At 21.5% G+C, this 16,967-nt stretch overlaps 1 protein-coding gene across 5 annotated transcripts in view; it reads right to left on the bottom strand.

Moving 5' to 3' along the window:
- LOC122510388 (zinc finger protein 236-like) overlaps positions 1 to 16,967 on the bottom strand; it is a 73,889-nt gene that overhangs the window by 1,688 nt on the left and 55,234 nt on the right. For 3 of the 5 annotated variants that reach the window (XM_043625006.1, XM_043625004.1, XM_043625005.1), the window contains exons 7-24: positions 13,252 to 13,383; positions 12,661 to 12,804; positions 12,465 to 12,582; positions 10,785 to 10,930; positions 10,238 to 10,412; positions 10,075 to 10,147; positions 9,845 to 9,980; positions 9,427 to 9,566; positions 6,828 to 7,181; positions 6,214 to 6,448; positions 5,762 to 6,008; positions 4,021 to 4,133; positions 3,676 to 3,918; positions 3,121 to 3,443; positions 2,799 to 2,976; positions 2,584 to 2,696; positions 2,240 to 2,477; positions 10 to 286 (exon numbers count right to left, since the gene is read on the bottom strand). In XM_043625006.1, coding sequence (XP_043480941.1) covers positions 10 to 286; positions 2,240 to 2,477; positions 2,584 to 2,696; positions 2,799 to 2,976; positions 3,121 to 3,443; positions 3,676 to 3,918; positions 4,021 to 4,133; positions 5,762 to 6,008; positions 6,214 to 6,448; positions 6,828 to 7,181; positions 9,427 to 9,566; positions 9,845 to 9,980; positions 10,075 to 10,147; positions 10,238 to 10,412; positions 10,785 to 10,930; positions 12,465 to 12,582; positions 12,661 to 12,804; positions 13,252 to 13,383 — 3,385 coding nt within the window. Of the gene's footprint in view, positions 1 to 9; positions 287 to 2,239; positions 2,478 to 2,583; positions 2,697 to 2,798; positions 2,977 to 3,120; positions 3,444 to 3,675; positions 3,919 to 4,020; positions 4,134 to 5,761; positions 6,009 to 6,213; positions 6,449 to 6,827; positions 7,182 to 9,426; positions 9,567 to 9,844; positions 9,981 to 10,074; positions 10,148 to 10,237; positions 10,413 to 10,784; positions 10,931 to 12,464; positions 12,583 to 12,660; positions 12,805 to 13,251; positions 13,384 to 13,731; positions 13,994 to 16,967 lie in introns of all 5 variants that reach the window. The other 2 variants (XM_043625007.1, XM_043625008.1) reach the window with 2 other exon arrangements.

Here is a 16,967-nt window from a genome sequence, read left to right as displayed (position 1 = left end):
GAAACGTACCAGTGTGAAGTCTCATATGAACTTTCAAACTCCCTTTAGTAGCGAAGAAACTGTTACACACGTGACAACTCAATGTTTTCTGTCCATTGTGAATTTTCATATGACAATCGAGAGTGCATTTAACTGCGAAACTTTTATTGCAAAATGGACATTTGTAGGGTTTTTCTCCGGTGTGAGTTCGAAGATGCCTCGTGAGATCACTGGGTTTTCGGAAAGTTTTTGGACAGTATATACATTTATTTTTTTCTGGTTTCTTCTCTTCTTTATCCTCCATATTCTATTGTTAATAAACAAAATCAATCCATTATTATTAGGAATAAAATCCTATCATTAAGTAAAAATATTATTTAATTATAATTATTTATTGTTTTCAAACACTTTAATAAAATTTCACAAAAGAATAGAATTATTTTTCTAAATTTAATAAAATTCTTCGCAAAAATTTTGATTACATTTTTTATTATTATTTATTATTATGTTCGAAAAATTTAAATAAAATTCTCCGCAGAAATTCAATTATTTTCATAATTTATAAAATTTTCCACAGGAATTGAATTATTTTAAAGAATTTTACTAACATTCTTCGTAAAAATTTATTTAATTAAACACTTTAAAAAAATTTAATTCTTTTCCAAAATAATAACATTCTTTGCCGAAATTCAATTATTTTGAAAAATTTTAATTAACATGAGAATTGAAATATTTTCAACACAATTTAAAGTGAATTTTTAATAAATTAAAATAACAAAATTCAATTATTTTCGAAAAATTTGAATAAAATTCTTCGCAGAAATTCAATTATTTTCATAATTTATAAAATATTCCATAGGAATTTAATTATTTTAAAGAATTTTAATAAAATTCTTTGCGAAAATTCAATTATTTTAAAAATTTTGATTAAATTCTTTATGATAATTGAAATACTTTCTATACGATTTCAAGTAAATTCCTCTAAAAAAATTCAATTATTTTTAAAAATTGTAATTAAATTCTTCTTAGAATTTCACTTATTTTCATAATTTATAAAATTATTCGCATGAATTTAATTACTTTCAAGAATTTTACTAAAATTCTTTACAAAAATGTTCTAATTTTGAAAAATTTCTATAAAATTCTGTCTATGAAAAACATTTAATTAAATAATTTGAAAACATTTAATTCTTTTCCTTAAATAACAAAATTCTTCACAGAAATCCAATTATTTTGAAAAATTTTAATTAAAATCTTTATGATAATTGAAATATTTTCAATATAATTTTAATTAAAATCATTATGAGAATTGAAATATTTTCAATACAATTTTTAGTAAATTCATCGAAAAAATTCAATTATTTACAAAAATTTTAATAACATTCGCAGAAATTCAATTATTCACAAATAAATAACAATAAGTATTCAAATATTTATTAAACAAAAATTAATTAAATTTGAAAAATTTTATTTAGAAATTCTGAAAATATTAAACTAAATTTTATCTTGCAAACAATTTGTTTTTCTAACTTCAAAAAAATATTTTTAAATATTATTGTACTTTGTGGATGAAATGTAACTAAAAATTTGAAAAATAATGAAATTTTATGAAAAAAAACTTTGTATTTGAATAATTCAGTAATCGTTGAATTCTAATAATTGATTTAAAAAAGAATTCCCTTTAAAATTTTAAAAAATAATTGAATATTAGAAGAATTATAACATAAATTTTAAGAAATAATTAAATTTTTAAATGTTTTGAAATTGAAATCTTTTTAACATTTTAATCGCCGTAAAAGTATGATTTCTAATGTTTATTAGAAAAAATTATTAATATATTATTTTCCTTTAAAAATTATTAAAGTCTTAAGTTTCACAATATTTTACATTGAAATTATTTGAAATTTCAATTAAAATAAAAAACAAGTTTTTAAATATTTGTTTAAAAAAAATTAATGATATTTTGAATAATTTAAGGTAGAAATTCTAAAAAAAAATGTTTTTGAAAAATTGTAATTAAAATTTTTTTTTGAAAATAATTCCTGAAAATAATTTAAAAAATTGAAACAATTAAAAGTTTTGTCAAATTTAATTGAAATAAATTTGAAATTTGAAAGAATTTAATTTTATTCTTTTTGAAAATTATTTTGAAATATAATCGTATTTTTGGGCGCGTGTAATTTTGCTAGTTAGTGAAATAAATAAATAAATAAGATTTTTCGTCAAATTATTAACAAAATTTGAAACTGCAAATAATTACCTTGAGTCTTTCCATAATTTCTGATGAATCAAGTAAAATCTGCTCGGACAATTTTGCATCTATAGTTATTGGAGGTTTATCAAGTGGAAATTCATTGGTCAACAGGGAAACAGTTTCTTTTTCCGAACTATCTGCCTCGACTATTCCTAATCGGAAAAATGGTTGATGATCCAACATATGAAGATCCATTTGTACTTTATTCGGTAATACTTTCTGGCATTCGTTACACTGGTATTGTCTAAAAAATTGCAATTAAATTTGAAAATAAAATTTTAGAAATAGAAAAAAATTCAAAATATATATTTCATTTAAATTGAATTAATAATTATATTTAAAATACGCACTGCTTAGCTGCATGCATTTTTAAATGCCTGCTTAAACCTCCGTTTGTGCAGAATTTTTGCGCACATTCTATGCATTCGAATTCCTTTGAACCCTGATGAGTTTTTAAATGCTCCTGAAGAAAAATCGATTGATTTATTAATTGCATAATTAATAAATAATTATTAATGACTTGATAGAAATCGTTAATCTTAAAAATGAGTAAAAGTAAAATTACCTTCAAATCATTGGCTGTGAAACCATTTTTACTGCACATATGACACTGCAATAATGGCGTGATCTCGATAGAATTGCTTCCATTAATTACAGAGTTCTTCACAGCGTCATTCATGTGTCCCTCCACATGATGCATCAAATCCGATTCTCTCTTATATTGTTTATCACATATTGTACATCTAAAAAATATTATTTTTCAATCATATAAAAATCTAGAATTTAATACCAATTTCAAAGAATCAGAATTAAATTTTAATATCTATAAATTTATTCTATTTATTTGTTTATTGATATAAATTGAACCATTAATAAAAATTACTCACGGGAAATAGTATTTAGAACGTGAATAATTCGTTAATGATTTTTTCCCAGAATTTTGCTTATCCATAGGTGACTGAATTTCAGTCTGATTAGTTGTATCAGCCTTAGCAATAACTTTCGAGTATTTTTTATCATCTGGCACTGGTGCTAAAATTCCCATGTGAGATGGAATTGAATTAATTTTACTATTCAAGCATTTCAACTGATTAATTTCAATAGATTCGTTTGTCATCGGGACCGACAAAACTTCCTCTCGAACAGATTCCGGTAAAATATTTTCAATTGTCGTTTCTGAATCTATTGCAACATCTATAACTTCATTGCTCTGAAAATAATAAGAAAATTAATATATTAATTAATAATAAGTAATTAATAACAAGATCTCATTTTTGATGAGGAATTTAATTATATTCTCAACCAAATTAATTACGTTAGTTTCTGAAAGAATAAAAAATTTATAATTTTACCCATTCGATAAAATAATGAAAATAGATAAAAAAAATATTTAAAAAAACAGATTGATAATTTTTCTGATGTAAAGAAAATTGAATTCTTACGTGTAAAGAAATTTGATTCATATCAAATGTATCAAACTGTGGGGTAAATATATTAGTATTGATATTGTTCGGGACAGAGTTCAATGTTTTTTCTGTATCGTAAATAATATTGAGAACAGGTTGATTTCCCGAAACAGAATTCTTTTCCGCAAGGTCTTTAGATATTGAATTTTCAATTTCGAGATTCATTCCAATATCGAATAGTTGTTGATTCAATGTCTCTTCAATTTCTCGTATACTTTCCTGCAAAAGAAAAGAAAATTAAAAATGCATCATTGTAGAAGTATAGTTATTAAAAGTATTTCTAGTTAAAAATTAGAAAAATTTTTCAAGATAAAAACTTACGGCTGTGAGTGTCTGTTCTCCTGAATAATTTGGCAATGTTATCGTACCCGTTTCATCGGCATGTAAAGTTTGAGTGACTCTCAAATTATCACTATTTTCATTTAAAAGATTTTCTGCATGGAAAAAAGCATTATAATATTTAGAATTATTTCAAGAAATCGTTTGAAAAAATTCAATTATTAAATAATTTACTAATTAATTATAATTATTTTCTATTATCAAACACTTTAATAAATTCTTTTCCAAGAATTCAATTATTTTCGATTCAATTTCAATAAAATTTCAAAAAAGAATACAATTATTTTGAAAAATTTGATAAAATTCATCGTAAAAATTCAGTTATTTCGAAAAATTTTGATTAAATTCATCATGAGAATTAAAATATTTTCAATAGATACAAATTTAAGTAAATTTCTCGAAAAAATTCAATTATTTTCGGACATTTTAATGAAATTCTGATTTTCATAAATAATAAAATTTTTAGCAGAAATTTAAATATTTTAATAAATTTTAATAAAATTCTTTGCAAAAAATTTTTATTATTTTGAAAAAATTTAATTCTTTTCCTAAATAACAAAATTCTTCACAGAAATTCAATTATTTTGAAAAATTTTGATTAAATTCTTTATATAAGAATTTAAATATTTCCAATACAATTTTAATTAAATTCCTCGCAAAAATTCAATTATTTTTGAAAATTTTAATAAAATTCTTCACAGGAATTCAATTATTTATATAATTTATGAGAATTGAATTATTTTCATAATTAATAAAATTCTAAGCAGGAATTAAATTGTTTTAAAGAATTTTAATAAAATTCTTCTCAAAAATTTGTATTATTTTGAAAAATTCCAATAATATTCTTTCTAAAATGAAGATTTTGTTACATAAATTGAAAAAATTTAATTCTTTTTCAAAATAACAAAACTCTTCGCAAAAATCCAAATATTCTCATAATTTATAAAATTTTTAGCAGAAATTTAATTATTTTAATAAATTTTAATAAAATTCTTTGCAAAAAATTTAATTCTTTTCCTTAATAAGAAAATTCTTCGCAGAAATCCAATTATATTGAAAAATTTTATATAAGAATTGAAATATTTTTAATACAATTTTAATTAAATTCATCAAAAAAATACAATTGTTTTTGAAAATTTTAATTAAATTATTCGTAGAAATTCGATTATTTTTATAATTTTAATAAATTTCTTCGGGAGCGTTCACAAATGAACAATTTGTATTATTTTGAAAAATTTCAATAAAATTCTTTCTGAAATGAAAATTTCGTTACATAATTTGAACAATTTTAATTCTTTTTCAAAATAACAAAACTCTTCGCCGAAATTCAATTATTTTCATAATTTATAATATTTTTCGAAAAAATTTTATTATTTTGAAAAATTTTAATACAATTTTTTGCAAAAACTTTATTATTTTGAAAATTTTCAATAAATTTCTTTATAAGGAAAAAATTGAATTAAATACTTTAGAAAAATTTAATTCATTTACTAAATAACAAAATTCTTCGTAAAAATTCAGTTATTTTGACAAATTTTGGTTAACTTATTTTTTTATTCTATTTTTAATAGAATTTTGATAAAACTAGAACTCTTACCAAGATTTCAATTATTTTCACAGTTAATAATATTTCTCGAAAGAATTCGATTAATTTAAAAATTCAAAACATTAAAAAGAAAAAATTTATCAAAACAATTAGGAAATAAAAACAAAATTAACTTACGATTAATAGTTTGTTCGACAGAAATCGGTGTCGATTTTTGATTACTTTCCTCTATAATATTTCCATACTGACTCGATAAATTCGCAGTTAAATTAACAGTTGACGATTCAAATGGAACAGTTATTGAATCTGCTAAAGTAGTAAGACTTTCAGGTACGGAAAATTTATTTTCTTTATTCATCTCACTTTTTTTTGTTTGATCCAAAATTGTTATGACTTTTGGTTGCATTTTTTGCTGTTCAACTTGCTACGGAAAAAAAGATTCTTTAAGGATTAAAATAGATTAAAATGGATTAAAATAGATTAAAAGAGACAAAAATAGATTAAAATAGATTAAAAATTGATTGAAATTGATTAAAATTGATTAAAATATAAATAACAATAATAGAAGAAAATTAATTTGAACTTAATAAATAAAAGGGAAGAAATGAAAATTATTTTCCTGTACGAACCTGTTGAGCCAATTCGGATTTGTGTATTTTCATGTGTTTTCTGCAATTAACGGATGTTTTAAAAGTTTTGTGACAATAGGGACACATGAAAGGCCTTTTATTGCTATGCGTAATGAGGTGTCTTTTCATGCTGGAATGCGTTGTAAATTTGGCATTGCAAACGGAACAACTGTGCGGTCTCAAATCCTCGTGAGTGTGCAAATGCGTCTTCAAAACGCTGTTCGAAGTAAATTTCCTGCGTTGAATCGGAAGCAAAAAAAAAAAAATTCATTTGTCAATTTTTCGAAACTTAAGGGGACATCCCTTCCAATCCTTTGATCACAATTGAAATAGTTTTTCGTTAGATCATAAAAATTCTATTTCTAATCGTAAAAACCAATTTTTTTTTATTCGAAAAGCTCAATAAATAAAGATAATAAAAACATAATAATAAATAATAACAAATAATAATAATAAATAAAATTTATTAAAATTTAAAAATTCAGGTCAATTATTTGTCATTATGAATAAAAATGAAATACATGCAGACTGCAGGCAAGAAGCCACTTTTCTTTTTTCTTTTAAACAAAAGGCCAATTATCGTGAATTGAATTTGGAAAAAGGAAATTAAATACCTATCACATTTGGTACACTTGTAAGGTTTCTCTCCAGTGTGCCTGCGAAGATGTTGTTTCAAATGACTAATTTTTCGAAAGGCGGCAGTGCACATTGTACATTTATGAGGCCTTGCTGAATCGCCATCTTCATAAACTTGTTGCTTTTTCGATTTAATCTGAGCCACGCTTATTTTATTCCCTGAATCACTGATAAGCAACGGCTCCTCTAAGACTATTTGAGGAATGAGACTCTCAGCTTCTGGCGATAATTTCGTCTTCGGTTTTGAATGACATCTCATGTGATTTTTTAACAATGAACTTCCACTGAAACATTTACTGCACACGTTGCACGCAAACGATCTGGTATGTAACCTGCAGATATTTTTAATTCTTAATTATATCATTTTATCTCCTGGCTTATTTTTAGTTAGTTGAAAAATAAATTTAGTGGGATTTTTTTTTATTTTTATACAAATTACAAAATTTTTTATTTTCAAATATAAATTTTTTAATAATTCCATAATCAAAATTTTAAAAATTCAATTAGTAACTAATTTACTAATTAATTATTCATGTTTATTAATTTAAAAAATTTTAATAAAATTCTTTGGAAGAATTCAATTATTTTTATAAAAATTAGTAAAATTTTTTGCAAAAATTCAATTATTTTTAACAAAATTTTAATAAAATTTCACGAAAGAATTCAATTATTTTCTAAAATTTTAATAAATCCTTTTAAAAAATTTAATTATTTTTTTAAATAGTAAAATTCTTTGCAAAAATTCAATTATTTTCAATAAAATTTCAGGAAAGAATTTAATTTTTTTCTTAATTAGTTATAAAATTTATCAAAAGAATTTAATTATTTTCTAAAATTTTTAAAAATCTTTCGAAACAATTCAATTATTTTTATAAATAGTAAAAATATTTGCACGAATTCAATTATTTTCAAAACAATTTTAATCGAATTCCTCAGAAGAAATCAGTTTTATAAAAATTGTAATACATTTCGAATAAATTCAATTATTTTTTAAAATCTTAAGAAATTCTTTGAAACAATTCAATTATTTTTATAAATAGTAAAATTCTTCGCAAAAATTCAATTATTTTTAAAACAATTTTAATTGAATTCCTTGAAAGAATTCCAATATTTCTCAATATTTCCATAAAATTCAATTATTTCCTAAAATTTTAATGAATTCTTCGAAACATTTGAACCAATTTTATAAATAGGTACTAAATTTCTTTGCAAGAATTAAATTATTTTTAATACAATTTCAATAAAATTACACGAATGAATTTAATTACTTTCAAAAATTTCTATAAAATTCAATTTCAACAAGAATTTAAAATTCTCTAAAAATAATTCAGTTATTCTCAAAATATTTTAAAAAATTCTATATTAAAATTGAATTACTTTCAATGCAATTTTTAAATGTATTCGTCAAATAATTTTAAAGAATTCAATTATTTTCAAGAAATAATAAAATTCTTCTGATGAATTCAATTATTTTCAGGAAATAATAGAATTCTTCTGATGAATTCAATTATTTTGAATTTACTTAATTTTAATAAAATTCTAATTTTACAGAACTTTAAAATTGTTTTCGAACCAATTTTAATTGAGTTTCTCGCAAGAATTTAATTATTTTAAAATACTTCTATAAAATTCTTCAAAACAATTCAAATATTTCCTAAAATTTTTTTAAAACATTTTAATTATTCTTATAAACAGTAAAATTCTTTACAGAAATTCAATTCTTTTCAATACAATTTTAATAGAATTCCTCGAAAGAATTTAATTATTTTCAAATATTTCTATAAAATTCTTCAAAACAATTCCATTATTTCCTAAATTTTAATAAATTTTTTTAAACAAAATTTTTCTAAATTCTTTTCAAAACAATTTTAATATAATTCCTCGAAAGAATTTAATTATTTTTAAATATTTATAGAAAATTCATTTATTTCCTAAAATTTTAATAAATTCTTCGGAACAATTCAATTATTTTTATAAGTAGTAAAATTCTTCGCAAGAATTTTTTATTTAATTTATTTATTTATTTATTTATTTAATTTATTTAATTTTTTATTTTTTATTTTTTTTTAATAATAAAATTCTTCTCACGAATGTAATTATTCTCAATACACAATTTTAATAAAATTTTTCTTCATAAAATTCAATTACTTTCAATATTTTCAAAGAAAATTATTAAGGAAACTCCATGATTTTAAAAAAGTTCATAGAAATACTTCAAGAGAATTTAATAAGGATTTTAAAAAATTTTAATAAAATTCTTCTTGAGAATTGAATTATTTTTATAAATGAAAAAATTCTTTGAAGGAATTCACTTATTCTCTTCAAATTTTTTGATAAGATTCTTTGCAAGATTTCAATAATTTTCAATACATTATTTAAAATTGAAAATATTTAAAAAGGAGAATATTAAAAAAAGTTAGGAAACAAAAAAGCAAACAACAACTAACTTCAAACTGCGAACATATTACTGGAATACAACGATTATTATAGAAGAAGATAGAAGATAAAAAGATTTCTTTTTTATATACTCGGAAAAAATTGAACTAAATATTTTTGGGAATTTTTACGAAAAATTACCTAGTATGTGCTGTGAGACTGCTTCGAGTGGGAAATACTTTATCGCAAACTCCGCAAGGAAATTTCTTTAGAGCAGAATGTGTTCGCTCGTGAGCGGTCATTGTCGACTTTAAAGCGAACGAGCGGCTGCAATGTGAACACTGAAACAATAAACGGTTTTCACAAAGTGTGTCTAAGGATCAAATATTTTCAACTATAGAAATTTATTTTCAACTGTAGAAATATATTTTCAATTATAGAAATATATTTTCAACTATAGAAATATATTTTCAACTATAGAGATATATTTTCAAACATAAACTGAAAATGTTTAGAGAAAAGAAAAAAAATGCTTATAGCAGCAAAATTTTAAAGAAAAAAAAAATTCAAACAATAAAAAGAAATTAGTTAAAATTTTCAATTAAAAAATGAATTCCACCTTAAATGGCTTCTCTTGTGTATGAATACGTAAATGCCTTATGAGATCCGAAGGTTTTTTAAATTCCTTTTGGCAGAAAGTGCAAATGAACCACAACATGTCGCCCACGTGTCGTTGCTTGATTGTCACATATTTTCTGAAAAGGGATAATTAATTTCTCATTTATTGTATCATAATAATAATGATGTATTTTCAATAGTGCAATTATTAATTAACAATATTATTACTACCTCGCATCTCCATCGGCGGTTCGATCCAATAAAGTCACCATCATCGTTTTTCCTTTCGCCTTTTTACCCATTTCTATAAAATGAAAATTTACATTTAGAAAAAAATTATTTAAAAAAAAGAAAATAGAAATAAATTTCTGATAAATATTTTCTTTTCTCTCACTTGGTAGTCCACTGTTCTGCAACGCCTGTTGTAAAATATCGTTATTATCTTTCGCAGTTGAATCTGCTTGATTTTGCACTTCCGACTCCAGAGAAGCAAGCTGTAACATGACATTTTCCACAGTTGCCTGCATATCAGCATCTGACGTTGAACTATCACATTTTGGATTCTCATCCTGAAAATAAAGAAATTCTTCATTAAAAGAAATAGAAAATAAAAAATATAAAGAGATTTTTTCCCGATTTTCTTAATTTTCTTTTCTTATAAATTTTCTTTGAGAAAAAAAATTTGTACTTTATTTTAATTTACGTTCATATTTTTTTCGAGAAACAAAAATTAATTTTTATTTACGTTAATATTTTTTTCGAGAAAAGAAATTTGTAATTAATTATTTATTTACGTTCATATTTTCTTCAAGAAACAAAAATTAATTTTTATTTACGTTTATATTTTTTTCGAGAAAAAAAATTCGTAGGTAATTAATTTTTATTTATAGAACATATTTTTTGAAAAAACGTGTGAAGAAGAAAATAATTTTTTTTTTTACCTCATCAATGGGGAGAGCGTGTCTTCTTTTCAGGTGTGCATTCAAACTGCCAAGTTTTTTAAAAGCACATGTACAATAAGTGCACCGAAAAATTGAATCTTTATCGGGAAGATTATGAACCCGTTCGATGTGAGCGTTTAGATTGCCTGGAATGAAAAACAAACTTGGATCTAAACGAATAATAAAGTAAATTCGAGAACTGGTAGAAGATAAATTTTGAATTCTCTTTAACTCCCAATTCATAAATTGTTATAAATAAAATTAGAATCTATATTATTATTCAATATTATTCTTCCTGTATTAAAAATCGTTGTATTCCTTACTTTCTTTAAAATAATTTTTCTCTTTAAATATTTTCAATTTAAAAATTAATGTATTAAAAATAATTGAATTTTTAGAAAGAATTTTATCAAATAATTTGAAAAGAATTGAATTTATTAGACGAATTCTATTATTTATGAAAATAATTGAAATCTTACGACAAATTTGATTAAAATTTTTTAAACTGATTAAATTCATTCCTTAAATTTTATTAAAATTGTTTTAAAAATAATTGAATTTCTCAGAAGAGTTTTATTATTTATGAAAATAATTGAATTCTTTCGAAAAATTTTATTGAAAATTTGAAAAAAATAATTAAATCATTTCGAAAAACTTTATTAAAATTGCAGTGACAATAATTGAATTCCTCAGAACAATTTCTTTATTTATAAAAATAATTGAATCCTGTCATGAAATTTATTTTATTTTTTTTTTATTTGGAACATAACGGGAAATTTTGTTAAAATTGTTTTGAAAATAATTTAATTCTTTCGAAGAGTTTCTTTGAATCTTTTGAAAATAATGAAATGTTTTTTAATAATTTTAATTGAGAAATTTTGGAAATAATTTAATTTTATAAACAATTTCTTTCAACTTTTCAAAATAATTGTGTTAGTTAATAATAATTGAAATTAAAAATTTCATTATTGAATATTATTAAAATTTCTAGAAAATAAAATTCTTGACGAAATTTTATTATAATTTTTGAAATTAATTAAATTGAATTCAAGGAATTCTATTAAAATATTGAAAAATACTATTAAAGATTTTGACAATAATTGAATTCTTTCAAAAAATTTCTTTAATTTTTCTCAATATAATCAATTTTGTTAATAATCAATTAATTAATAATTTTATATAGCTAATAAATTTTATCAAAATTATTGAGAGAAAATTAAATTCTTTTAACAAATTTTATTACAGTTTTTGAAAATAATTCAATTCCGTGGAATAATTTCTTTGAATTTTTTGAAAATAATGGCATTTTTGTTAATAATTTTAAATGGAAATGTAAATAATAAAGAATTGAATAAAGAATTTTTTCAACTTTAAAAATAATCGTCTATGCTAATAACTATAATAAAAAATTTGATTATTGAGTATTATTAAAATTCAAATGAAAATAATTGAATTCCTGAGAAGAATTTTATTATTTATAACAATTTAATTCTTGCAAAAAATGTGTCTATTTATAAAAAAGAACGGAAATGTTTTAAAGAATTTATTAAAATTCTAGAAAATAATTGAATTCTTTGGAAAAATTTTATAAAAAGTTAAAAAAAAATAATTCAATCATTTCGAAAATTGTTTTAAAAATAAAAAAAAATTCAATTCAAAACAAATAAAGTTAAAAAATACCTTTCTGACTAAATTTAGCATTACAAAAATGGCAAGCGTGTGGCTTAAGTCCGTCATGTTGTTTCATATGGATTTGCAGTGAACCCTTTTGAGTAAATTTTCTGCTACAAGTCGTACACTAAAATCAATTAAAAATTAATTTCTTTTCTAAAAAATCTTTTCAATAATATGTTAAAAAAATAAATAGATTTTCTACCTTAAATGGTTTATCGCCTGTGTGAACCCTAATATGTCTCATTAATTGGCTAGGTTTTTGAAAAGTTTTGAAGCAAATTTTGCATTTGTACATTGTTTTGTGTCTCGCTCCTCTCTTCGTCTGCTTTACAAGTTTTGTCTGTAACTGTTTCAAATTAAACATTGAAATTAATTCACCGAGAAACTTTAGATATTTCTTTTTTTACTTTTTAGTAATTATAAAAATTAAAAATTAATCAACTAAAAAATTTTACATTCGAACTTCTTTCCGAAATAAAAAATATTCCAAAGTTCTGAACGTTCAAATGAACGAAATTATTTTATTTCTTCTTCAAATTGAATTTTTAGTTCAATACATTTGCGTCACTATAAAAAAAAATTAATTGTAAATTTTCTAAATGCAGAATTTATCAATTTCCAATTTTTGTTGCATTCAGAAATGTTTCTAAATACTTTTAATATAAAATATTTCGTTCATTTGAATATTAAAAACTTGTGGATCATCGATTTTTTCTAGATTTTCAGGCAATTTTTAGAGAGGCAAATTTAAAATAGAAAACTAAAATCGTAAGTCTGAAGAAGTTTGACGGACCCTGTAATGTTCTCTGATATGTTGTCTGTATAAAGCCGGTTGTGTGAATTGCTTGTGACAGAGTTTGCACTTTCTGACATCTTCGGTCGTCCATTTTTCGTTGTGAAGTTTCAGATGAGCGTCCAGTTGAGCCTAAAATAAAAATTTCGGAAAAATTACTAATAATAAATAAAAAATAAAATGAATAAAATTAAAAAACAATAATTCTTGAATTAAAAAAAAATAAATTTATTCAGACAGTAGAATAAATGCAATTAGATAATAAAACATCCTGTCACTGTAGTCATTTTTCAAACTTATCTGCCCTGTGTGTCTGTTACAACTACAGGTCATGCAACTCTTTTATTCTTTCAATAATTGGATTTTTTTTTTGCAAAATAAAATTCATTAAAAATTTCAACTTTGTTTAACTTATTTAATATTTAATTTATTTAAAATTTACTTGAACATAGAATATCTTGGAAAACAATAAAAGAATACCTTGTAATATTGAGCAGCGAGGCCTACACCAAAATGAAAAACTCGAGAGCAGACGATCAGAAATGCAAAATTCAGATAATCCGCAGTGAGTGTCATTGCAATAAGGTCCATAAAAAAACGTCGATTGAACACTTTCTCTCATAATTATAAAATCATCTCTACACGAAAACGACACTTGAATAAATTCTGTTCTTCAGTAAATAAATTTGAAAGTGGTATTAAAAAAAATCCCTTTTTGTCATAAAAAAATATTACATTCACACTATTTCATGAAAAAAAATTTCGATAATCAATAATAATTTTTTAAAGAAGAAAAAACGCTTTTTAGCTTTTTTTTACTTTTTTCTACTAAAAAAGTAAATAAAAAGCTAAAAAGCTTTTTATTTTTTTTTATCTTTTTATTTTATTTATTATTTATTTTATCTTTATTTTATAATGCAGAAAAAAGACTTTTTAGCTCTTTTTTCTTTTTTCTACCAAAAAAAGTAAAAAGATGATAACCAAAATTTAATTCTGTATTTCCTTGATTTTTCCCTGATTTCCAGACCAAATTTTGACAATTTATAATAATATTTATTATAAAACATGAAGAAATTGATCACTCCGAGTCTTCGACTCGGAGCAATCGTTTTCTTCATGTTTCATAATAATTAAAGAAATCTTTGAAAATTTTCAATTCCATTTATCTACAATTCAATTTAACGAAATTTCGATTATTCGAAAAGTCTTAAATTTAAATTAAAAAATAAGAACTTCAAATAATTTAAAAAAAAATTTAATTAAACTTTTTCAAAAAAAATTAATACTACACAATTTTTAATATCAAAAGTACTAAAAATTCAGGTTTTGAAACATTTTTATTTGAAACCTTTTCAAAATTCGATTATTTTTAAAATTTTCAAGTATTTGTAACTTTTAAAAAATTAAAAATTATTTTCTGCAATAATTGAATTTTTTCAAAGAGTTACTTTGAGTTTTTTTTAAAGAATGCAATTTTTATTAATAATTTTAATTGAAAATTTTGAAAATAATTGAATTTCATCAAAACTTTTATTAAATTTTTTAGAAAATAGTTGAATTTTTCCGATTGAATTTTATCAAAACTTTTATTAAATTTTTTAGAAAATAATTGAATTTTTCCGAAGAGTTTCTTTGAGTTTTTTTTAAAGAATGCAATTTTTATTAATAATTTTAATTGAAAATTTTGAAAATAATTGAATTTTATCAAAACTTTTATTAAATTTTTTAGAAAATAATTGAATTTTTCCGAAGAGTTTCTTTGAGTTTTTTTTTAAAGAATGCAATTTTTATTAATAATTTTAATTGAAAATTTTGAAAATAATTGAATTTTATCAAAACTTTTGAGAATAATTGAATTTTTTAGAAAAAAATTGTTACAATTTTTGAATATAATTGAATTCTTGTGAAGAACTTTATGAAAAAATTTGAAAATAATTGAATTCCTTTGAAAAATTTGATCAAAATTTCAGATAATAATTGAATTTTTATAACGAATATTATTACAAGTTTAAAAAATAATTGAATTCTCGAGAGGAATTTTTATTATTTATGAAAATAATTGAGTTCTTTGAGTTTTTTTAAACAATGCAATTTTTATTAATAATTTTAATTGAAAATTTTGAAAATAATTGAATTTTATCAAAACTTTTGAGAATAATTGAATTTTTTAGAAAAAAATTATTACAATTTTTGAAAATAATTCAATTCCTGTGAACAATTTCATTAATTATAAAAATAATTGAATCCTTTTGTGAAATTTTATTAAAATTGTTTTGAAAATAATTGAAATTTCGAAGAGTTTCTTTGAGTTTTTTTTTAAATAATGAAATTTTTGTTAATAATTTTAATTGAAAAATTTGAAAGGAATCGAATGTTATAAGGAATTTCTTTCGTGTAATTTCATTAAAATTATTGTATTAAAAATTTGATTATATTGAGTTTTATTGAGATTTTTTGGAAAATTGAATTCTTCTCTGAATTTCATTACAAATTTTGTAAATAATTGAATTTATTCCATGAATTTTTTTCAACAATATTTTAAATATAATTGAAGTTCTTTGTAGAATTTTATAAAAATGTTTGAAAATAATTGAAATCTTTCGAGAAATTTCGTTGAAATTGTATAAAAAATAATTGAATATCTATTGGGAAATTTTATTAAAATAATAGTTATTGAAAATCATTGAATTGAGGAAAATTTATAGAATAATTGAAATTTTGTAAAAATTTAAATAAAATTTTATTTAAATTTTTCAAAATAATTGAATTTTTGAGATGAATTTTATTATTTTTATTAAGGGTAATTAAATTTTTTGACGAGAACTTCTTTAAATTTTTGAACATAATTGACTCAAGAATTAAATTATCAAAAAGAAATTATTGTCAGAAATAGAAAAAATTGAAGGTTTTTTCATTTCATAAATATTAATATTTGTTATAATATTTCTTCATAGAAGAAATATTTTAAAATATTCAAATATTCAAAAATTGCATTTGATGATCTTTTTGCAGTGAAAAATTATTTTTTCCGAAAATGAAAAATTATTCGGAATTCAAATAATAAATGACGATAAAAATAATAATAAATAATGTATCAGGAAATAAAGTTTGAATAAATGAGTATCAAGAATTGATGCAATCGATTGAAGCTGAGAATTTCGCTCGAAGCACGTCTCATCTTATTATATTGAGATGAATATGCGTTTACATCATATTGACGTTGAAAATAAGAGTTCATCTTTTTATCATATCTATCGGTCTCGAAGCGTTCAGGAAGTCGCTTGCCCATCCTCTCCTGATTGTTTTCGACTTTCGAAACCTTGGTCTGATAAATTTATTTCGATATATCGAATTTTTAAAAAAATTTTCTAAAACAAAAATCAGAATCTATTTTCAGAGTCAGTTTTATTGCCTAGGCGATTTGAAACGAATTACTTTTCAAACGAGCATATTAAATTTTGTTCTATTTTGGTTCAGTCTGAAGCTTTCTAATTTCAGAAAAACTCAAGTCGTTTGTTTAATACTGGAATTATTTGTTTTTTTTTTTTTTTAATATTTTAGAAAATTTACAGCAAAGGACGAAGTTAGAAATTAATTTTTTATTTTCAATTCGTTTTTAATCGTCAAAGTATTTACTTAAACTGAAATTAACTGAAATTAACAAAAATAGCCCTGGGAGCAATAGTTAAATTTTTCTTCAAAAACAAAAAATTTGT

Source organism: Leptopilina heterotoma, unplaced genomic scaffold, assembly GCF_015476425.1.
Source record: "Leptopilina heterotoma isolate Lh14 unplaced genomic scaffold, ASM1547642v1 Lhet_68, whole genome shotgun sequence".
In the NCBI taxonomy this organism is placed as follows: Eukaryota; Metazoa; Arthropoda; class Insecta; order Hymenoptera; family Figitidae; genus Leptopilina; species Leptopilina heterotoma.
This window is presented reverse-complemented; position numbering and strand designations above follow the sequence as displayed.